We start from the raw sequence: 9,109 nt of genomic DNA, 5'->3' as shown, positions 1-9,109 counted from the left end.
TAATAATAAACACATTTATGTGTTTAGTGTTGTCTCTCGTATATTTAAACCTCGCAAAACAAAAACATGGGTAAAGAGATGTTTCTTTCATACACTTAAACCTTAACACAGCCAAAACAGCCTTGCGCCTCTTTGACATGAGAAAAAAATGCCGTTAATGATCCCTTCACATATCATGCCCAAGCAGTGTTGTGATGGGCTCCCTCTTTTCAGGGAGAACAAGCATTCATGAAGAAAAACGCCAGCATTTAAAGTGGCATATTCATGAAACAAAACTGCAGCATTCTGATTTGCCATATGACAAAAAATCAGCAATCACGAATGGGAATCTTCATGACAAATAAGCAACATTTAATCGGATATAAGAAAAAAAGCACTTCCCCTCTTAAGGACGATTTGAATCATCACTTTGTCTCCATATGACCTACGGCTGATATCTTCTAGACCTTGACCTACTTCTTGACCTTGGCATAGGAACAGCAGGTACAGGTGGTTCATCGATGGGTGGAGAAATCTGAGCAGCATTTGTTATTTCCATAACATCTTCAATAACTTCATAAGATTGTTCTCTCAACGTTTCATAGCCTGGGGGCAACACAGGTGCAGATGGTGCATACTCCACAGTTGTTTGAGACTGAGAAATCTGTTGTTCAGCAGGCTGATAGGCTGGGGCCGACGGTTGCGGTTGATATGCAGGTGGCGGCGGCTGTGTATTAACAAAATCTCTCTCTCTCTCTCTCTCTCTCTCTCTCTCTCCGGCCGTTTGCTTAGAAGCTTACAACGTAGCTCAAAGTCATAAAAATTGAGAGAACCCAAGTTTGATACTCACAGCAGGATAGGCTGTCTCGTGGACAACAATCCATCTCCCGTGGACATTAAAAGATAATTTATCTATCTAGTCTATGGGCAGAGAAACACAAAAAGAAACATTTGCTACACCGGTTTCAGATAAAATATTCCACAATAACCATCTTGTTTGAAATGTAAACCTATTGAATCTGTGAACCCTTTCAAATATCTATGCATTGAAATTCCCAGCTAACCAAACTTCCACATGCATAGGCAATATACTACCTCTTTGAATCCGAATGCAATTTCAATGACCTTGAAAGAAGGCAGAAAAATATCCAACATTTTGATGCAATTGTAATTCAAGTCATGTGATATGGGATGAACATCTGGGAAGGAAGTATACCCTCTTGTAATGACACTGAGAAAGCACAGAAGATGTTCCTACTATGTCATCTTAGGGTCAATGCAACCACGTTGTGCTCAGTGAAGCTCTTCATAAATAGATGCGAGACTTGTCAAACAAAGTACAGGGCCTGAAAGCATATGGCTTTTGTAAAACATGGAGGCAGATTGCCTGCCAACCTAAAATTGGGAAGCAAGCAGTAAAATGCAGTCCGGCTAGGCACAGGACACACACAACTAGTTTAAGAGATGGAATATGGTAATACTACTTGATTTCACCATTGACAATATGCTCACAACAGAAATCATACCGTGCTGTATAGATACAATCGCACCGACATGGAATGAGGATGGCAAGGAATGCAAATATACTCAATTAAATTGTTGGCACACCTACAATGAATTGATTGTGCACATCCGAACGTATCTTCTCAGTTCAATGCCATTTAATGCTTGAAGGTTGCCCGTCTCAACACTCAGTCCTGATCTTGCTCTGAGAGGACTAGCAAGGTGCGCAGATATGTCAGATGGCTGCAGCACTAAATGAAAAATAAACACTTCTCCCAATGCTAAATGTTATGCTCAATATTATGTTGGGCATAAAAGAAGAACGCATTGCATGTCTGCCAATAATGAATATCCTGACCATCAATATTTAACAAGGAAAGGTACACACTCATATTGCTGACAGAGGTCCCTTGAACAGATACCCACTGCAATGGAGTTAAAAAAATTCCTGTCATCAAGGCCCAGATGTCTGAAATGGATACCCACATATGATGAGCCGTTAGACAGCGATCAGACCTATAAGCACTGTCCTCATGTGGCAGTGTAAAAACAGAATAGAGGTGATTAAAAATACATATTCTGTGAAATGGAACTGCCAACTGTGAACCCTAAACCCTAAACCCACAATCCCTCTCCATATAAATAGCTTGGCCTTTGGAGGAAGCCAAGAATGCCACCTTGAATTCAGAATTTCTCTCCACCATCCCTCTGACATTCTGATTTCCACTTAATTGAGATAGTTTCAAGCAGCCATGAGTGCTCCTTATCAAAATGTGTCAAATAATATTTATCTGGAACGATGTTTTTGGTCTATAAATATACAACCATCCCATGGTTTGTACGAATTCATCTGTGGAAGCAAGGAAAATAAAAATGTGATGCTCTCTAATTGCCTCAGCTCCTCCCTGTTCCTCTTCCTGACATGACCTCATGCTTCATTGTGACTTTTGACGACAGGAAGAAGAATTGCAGTGATTTCTCTAGGAAGTGTCCGTAAGTAATGACTAAAGCCCAAAAACAAGCCAACAGGCAGTTTTCCATTCAATGGATGACATAAAATAATAATAATAATAAAGAAACTTGTCCACAGCTTCATTTAAGGAATGGTTTCTAAATGATAGAAATTCTATCTAGATACTAACAAATTCAGATAGGACAAGTACATATAATTTAGTAATTGCAAAAATTTTTCTTCTCACCGGAGGTTGTGGGTTTGGTGCTGAAGGAGGCGACTGTGAAGCAAGATATTGAAGAACTTCCAGAAATCTAGATTGTGCATATACTGAACCCCTTTGCCAATAATGGAACACAATATCACAAGCTCTAGTCTTCCACTCGTTTAGATGTTGATCGATCTCTTGTTCATGTTTTGCAACAATGGGCCTTAGGAAAGTTGAATACACATAAGTTGTCCCCTGAAAGAGAAATTTACAATTATAATTTCATAGTACATGTAGAATCTTGAAACATCTTGACTTCGGTCCATAACATTGAGTCAAGACTGTGACTCAACAGGCTACCAATTTTGCATGGGCCAGATTTTGGGCATTTGCAACCAATGACATTATAGTTACCCTACTTCCAACCCATACTGAACATCCAAGTGTTCACTTATGCAATCGTTATATGCTTGCTATAGTTCAAATAATATTAAGGAGCATATATATGTTATAGTCTTCAGATAGATATTATGATCCTTGGTAATCATTTTAAGTGGGTTTCATCTCACCGTTTAGGTTTACTATCAATAATACAATGCACTGCCAAAAAAATGTGATGTGTATAGAGGCTATAATGTGGCTGTATAAAGTTCTATAACATATAACCCCACATATTAAGGAGTCTCTTATATTCTTTTATTGTCTTACATATGACCTTACTAAGTGTGGTCTGTTATGAGCCAAAGATTGGCTGTCTAAGGATCTATAACATATGATCTCACTTATTAAAGATTCTCTTGCATTCCTGTATTGCCTTTATAAATATGTAAGACTCAAATTTCTTTAGAGAGGTGATATATGACCTAGTGTGGTGAGTATAGAGGCCAAAGTTTGGCTGTCTAAGGTTCTATACCATACAGCCTGACTTATAAAGGATCCTCTTAAATTCTTTATTGTCTTTATAAACAAATAAGACTCATGTTTCTGTAAAGAAGCAACAAATTGCTTTAAAATCCATATACATGATATAGGGGAGAGATGAGAAAACAACTCCTCAGGAGACTTGTTAAATAAGAAGAAAATTCCCATCATTCAATGCTGCTGCCAACACCGTCCACCACAACAGATGGGTCAGTCAGAGTCTATAATTCACAGCAAAGAAAGGTCAGGAAGGAAGCAGCAAAAAGAATATCACATTGATCTCATCACGTAACATTCATATGAAATGATGCAAAATACATTGCATTCCATTGATGAACATCCAAGCATATAACTGCTCAAGAAATACCCTGTGATGTTATGATTGATGCAAGCATAGAACTGATCAAGAAAATACTCTTATGTTATGATCGGTGAAGTTCTGGGCATATAAGATTATAAATAATAAGCTCTGTAAACACAAACGCATACAATGCATGATAGAGATACATATGCACCAAAGTCCAATTCCCCAATTGAAATGAAGTGTCCATACTTGTAGTGTCTTCACACTACAAATATTGCTAATGGTAATTTCAACCTCAATTCACATGGTTAGATCTTCACACTTACATTAAAAGGTGAAAGAAAATGCTACTAAGAAATTAGAAATAGAGAAAGAAACTACATTTTTTCAAATATCCTGGAAGAGAGATTAAAGGGAAGAGAATATTTCATTATGAGAACCAAGTATTCATCAATTTATGCTCAAAACATGAAATTAACAGCAATACAGATGGAACTACCATGGATCTAAGAGAATTGTAAGTAAAGATAAAAAATACGAGTTCCATCTCATGAGGATTACTCTCATCATTCACAAAATTGTAGTGACAATATCTCATTCAATGTGTTCTGCTGCGTTCTTGTAGCAGATGCAATGATAGCCTAATATCTGCATGGTGTCACTCATCCCTTTGTCTTCACTCCCCAAGAAAGGGCCAGAGGCTAAGAACCAAATTCTCTAAGAAATAATCTATGAGAAATTACAAAGAAATGGTCACACTTGGTCATGATGAAATCTAATATTGAATCAGTAAAACTAGAAACCAGAATAGAAGGCATGTTATTGCATCCATATTCAAATCAGCCTACGTCTATATTCATGTGTCAATATGTCATTTAGCAATGTTAAATATATGAGTCACAATGTCAGCTTTGTTGTTGAGTGAAAAAGGAACTCAAACCAACGTCTTATGGAAAAACATGAGCCTAAGTCTAAAAATTTGAAAGAAATGGCTAAGCTTGGTTATGATAAAATCTGATGTTAAATCAGTAAAATTAGAAACAAAAATAAGAGACATGTTATTGCGTCTGTATTCACATCAGCCAACGTCTAGATTACCTATGTCAATATGTCATTTAGCAAAGCCAAACATATGAGTCACCATGTCAGCTGTGAAATAACACTTGTTCAGTGAAAAAGGAATTCAAATCAAAATCTTATGAAAAAACATGTGCAATACAAACCTATGACTGATGTATGTGAACTGTGTCACACAAGCTCAAACGTCCATGTAAATAGTAAGCAAATACACAATACCAACGTTCTCGTAGAATTATAATCGCATAAAAATGGATGAGAATGCATCCATGAATAGTTATAATAATACTAACAGTATGGTTCATGTAATAATTACATATGTACCTTCTAACAAATAGCTGAGCACAATTGTTCAAGTTCTAAAACCTATAAGTGCAACTACGTGCACAGAAGTGAAAGTACCTCCAAATAAATAGGTGACCACAATACTTAAAGCTCTAAAAACTATACGAGTGTAGAACTGAAGTCATGAAATATTTTTGAATCCTAAAAGTTTAATAATTTGAGGACTTTATAAGGAAACATTCAACGTGTAACTGAGTACCAATATTGATGGTGGAGTTATAACTTAAAATGCTATTATTTTGTAAATCTGGCAATGTTCTTGTATAGGACGGTATATATAGCAGTTGAGAGCAACGTCCTTCAATATCCCTTGAAACTAGGGAAAAGAACTACGTGTTTGAAATTTGTGAGCTAAATTTCCTCCTATGCCAATCCCATTAACCACTAATGCAAAAGTAATAATTACATTTAATGAGTGCCGAGGTTAATAGTTTGAATTTTGACGCATACCTTGGTCTGTGGATGCCACAAATAAACTACGAAAGCAAGCTTTGCTTCATTGTACATCGGTAACCTGGAGACGTGTTGAAAATTTCAATCATCATAATAAACAAAAAAATACTATAATTCTACAAAGGCACCAAAAATAAAGAAAGTACCATGATATGAAGGTATCCCCAAGCCTTTCAAACACAGTGAGTACTGCAATTATTATCCTGAAACCAAACAAGTAAGATAAAATAGCCCCCACATAACACCCTTCAAGTCAGAACGACTTACTACAATACAAAAACTTGTTTTGACTTTCTCACAACAAAACCATGCATTTGCAAATCTATAGATACGTGGCCTTTGGTTGTCATCCACTATATACCAGGAATCTGTGAGAGTTTCTAAGATAATCATGAAATTAGACCAACTAAAATAAATAAGTATTTTGAATTCCGATTGAAACTATCAAATTACTATACAATCATCATGATCATAAACTAACAAAAAACAACTATATCTGACAAGAGAACAGAAAAAATCATGAATACCCAACTCTTTTAGTTCACTTGTACATCTACGATATACTGCATGTAAAGAAGCAATTTTTGCATGCTTATTCATGAAGACACAATAATCTCATATACGCACTCGTGAATCAATCTAGATATAGTGCACACTACGAATCAATTCTCTGCATGCTTATTCAAGAAGATTTGATACTCAAGTATCCCCTATTAAATAAATTTGATTCGATTATCACTGGAAAACAGTTGAAGCTTCTCAATAGGTATACAAGTCATTTTACAATATTCTGCTCACTAAATATTTGGAAAGAAATTTTTATTCTAAGTGAAATTCCTATGAAGTAGAGTATCTTTTACAAACAACAAAACAATCAATGATTTTCAACCTTAAAATTGTATACATCCCCAATAAGACCTTTACAGTATATTCTGAAGTTTCAAAAAAAATCCATAATACTCTCAAAAAATTGCTACACTTGAATGCAATCAATTGCAGATTAAGAAAACATTCCACCCACAAAATTCATTATTAGTAAACAGTGGAAAATCAATCATCCCACTGTAGGGCAGGTTCCAAGCTTAATTTAATAATCTAATGACAGACAGGAATCCATTTTTTACGAGTAAAACTTCAATCCAAGATCAACTATAGCATGGACTTACAAAATAATATTTTTAACAATCAGCTTAGAAGACTTACCAGTATTGGCACCAAAATTGCAATTGATTTACTTCTGGCCGAACCTTCTGCACAGTCTTGAAGCACTCATAAGCTGGATAAAGATATCCACTTGCCAGTCTGGATCGGAACAAATGTAATTCAATATAGTGGTAGGACGTACTAATGCAGAAAACACCGAAGTTGTAGAAAACACATTTGCTTCTAGAGTTTAAAGGAAAGAAGATAAAAAGAGTGAATCGTTCTTTTAGCATGCAGCTCGCTTTTTTTCCTTTTGCATGCATTTCTACTTATCCTTCAAGGGCGCTTGGTGAGAGCAAAATGTCAATCATGTTGTCATGATGTGGGAAGTGGAAATAAGTTAAACTAGGAATATCAAAAAGGTTTAATGATTATAGACCCTCTTGTTGTATGTGAATTATTCGGATAAGCTTTCTTCAGTAGGAACTTCTGTGCAAGTAGAGACGTGGAGAGTGAATATGAGATAACTTTCTGGCTAGAAAACAAGTCATTTCAATGTTGGAATGGCATAATGAAAGACAAAATGTATAGCCTTTGTACGCTTTATGTACTAACCTTTCCTTTCTGAAAATAAAGACTTTTCCATATGGAAATGGCGTCAGAAATGAAAGCAGAAAAGAAAAACCGAGTGTTGTCTTAACTGCACCCTAGAGCTATAGATACAAGATTTCTTTGCAAAGAACACCATTTCTCTATTGGAACTGGAGATCCTGTATATAGAGAGCTACAGGTACAGCCTTTTCTTTGAAAGAAAGAAACCATTTCTCCACTGGCAACCTTCTTTCTACAAGTGAATTTATTTCGTTGAGAACAAAGTCCTTCCGACGTTGGAATGGACTGAAAGAAGGAAAATGAATGGCTACAGAGATAACATTTCTCTTTTGAGGAACGATCCCATTCTGCTCCTGAAATGTGTTGCCGGAAAAGGAAGGTTACGACGATGACAGTGAGAGATCTCCTTTCTTCCAAAAACAAGCCATCTCAGTGTTGAGATGACATTGCAAATGGAAACTCAAGGTAGTGTTGTCTGGCCGCGAGCTCGAGCAACAAAACGTTCTTCTGAAAGCACGCCGTTTGCAAGGAAAGGTGGGGGAGGATATGGTAATGCAATTATTAAGATGATGATGATGCATAAAGCAAGCCACGCTCTGGGTGGAGATGGAGACATAGTGGGAAAAAAATGACAAGAATCACAAGGAGATGAGGAGGAGGAGGAGGAGGAAGAAGAAGAAGACTTACATTAGTGCTCGGGTGATGAAGAAAGCCATGGCTGAGGTAGCTGTGGACGACGAAGCTTGTTGCTACAGCTTTTCAGAGTGGGGAGGGAGGGACCTGTGGCCGTGCTTTCTGCTTCTCTGGATCACTACTCGTCTCTGATTGGTATGAATTCCGCACAGACAGAGAAGCTCCCGCCTTCCTTCTTCCACAGACACGCGCGCGCGGGCGGACACGCAGAGAACAGACAGAGAAGCAGACAAAACACACACACACACAGAAAGAAGGCTCAATTCTCTCCATTAACGATATGATGATATACACATGCTTATGTATGTAGTACATACATACATAGTATACAAACAGAACAATTTTAAATGAGGCAGACACCACACATACATACATACATACATACATACATACATACATACATATTTCAAAAATGCGTTTTTGAATGGAAGAACACGTCCTATGCACATCACAACATGGTGCACGTACACACACCATAACACTTTTACACTTCCTATACGAAGAAGCCGTGAATCATGCATAGTACGTAATATTCGTGTTCGTTAGCCCAAACATTCGTTTTTTTTATACGTATGAAAACAAATGCGCATGTTATTAAAACATTCTTTTTTGTGTGTGTTTTTAAACACTTTTTATCGTAACTTTTTTACCCTAAAAAAACAATTTACCTTATAATAAATAATGAGTGCAAAAGTATGGTATTTACCATACTTCGAGGGTGTGAATTACAAGAATGATCACGAATGCAAATAAACGAATGGTACATATGCTTTATACTGTGCGTGAATGTTTGTATTGAGCATAGATTGACACATGCGTGATATTCGTGATATTCTCCATGCGCAATATTCTCAATATTCGAGAATACGAAATGGCCCCAAGAAATATTAGAAAACCATTCGTTTTATAAAATAAATAT

At 36.6% G+C, this 9,109-nt stretch overlaps 1 protein-coding gene across 1 annotated transcript; it reads right to left on the bottom strand.

Moving 5' to 3' along the window:
* Positions 1–8,328, bottom strand: LOC147856558 (putative HVA22-like protein g). Its single transcript, XM_087329803.1, has 6 exons — positions 8,185–8,328; positions 6,946–7,044; positions 5,889–5,945; positions 5,740–5,803; positions 2,682–2,897; positions 1–706 (listed from the first exon to the last, which is right to left on the bottom strand). Exons 1-6 carry the CDS (start codon positions 8,211–8,213, stop codon positions 425–427), a joined length of 747 nt encoding a protein of 248 aa, XP_087185929.1. The 5' UTR covers positions 8,214–8,328; the 3' UTR covers positions 1–424.
* Positions 8,329–9,109: the final 781 nt, after the last annotated feature.

This window comes from Azolla caroliniana, unplaced genomic scaffold, assembly GCF_043228905.1.
Source record: "Azolla caroliniana isolate FFs.n. ecotype wild unplaced genomic scaffold, voAzoCaro1.0.p SCAF_13, whole genome shotgun sequence".
In the NCBI taxonomy this organism is placed as follows: Eukaryota; Viridiplantae; Streptophyta; class Polypodiopsida; order Salviniales; family Salviniaceae; genus Azolla; species Azolla caroliniana.
Note: the sequence above shows the minus strand (reverse complement) of the source record. Positions and strands in the feature narration are given on the sequence as shown.

Coding starts and splice junctions, on each gene's coding strand:
- LOC147856558 (XM_087329803.1), bottom strand. CDS start 8,213: ATGGCTTTCTTCATCACCCGAGCACTAAT. Junction 7,045..8,184: donor TTCATCACCCGAGCACTAAT/GTAAGTCTTCTT, acceptor GTTCCGATCCAG/ACTGGCAAGTGGATATCTTT. Junction 2,898..5,739: donor TGTGGCATCCACAGACCAAG/GTATGCGTCAAA, acceptor TTTCTCTTTCAG/GGGACAACTTATGTGTATTC.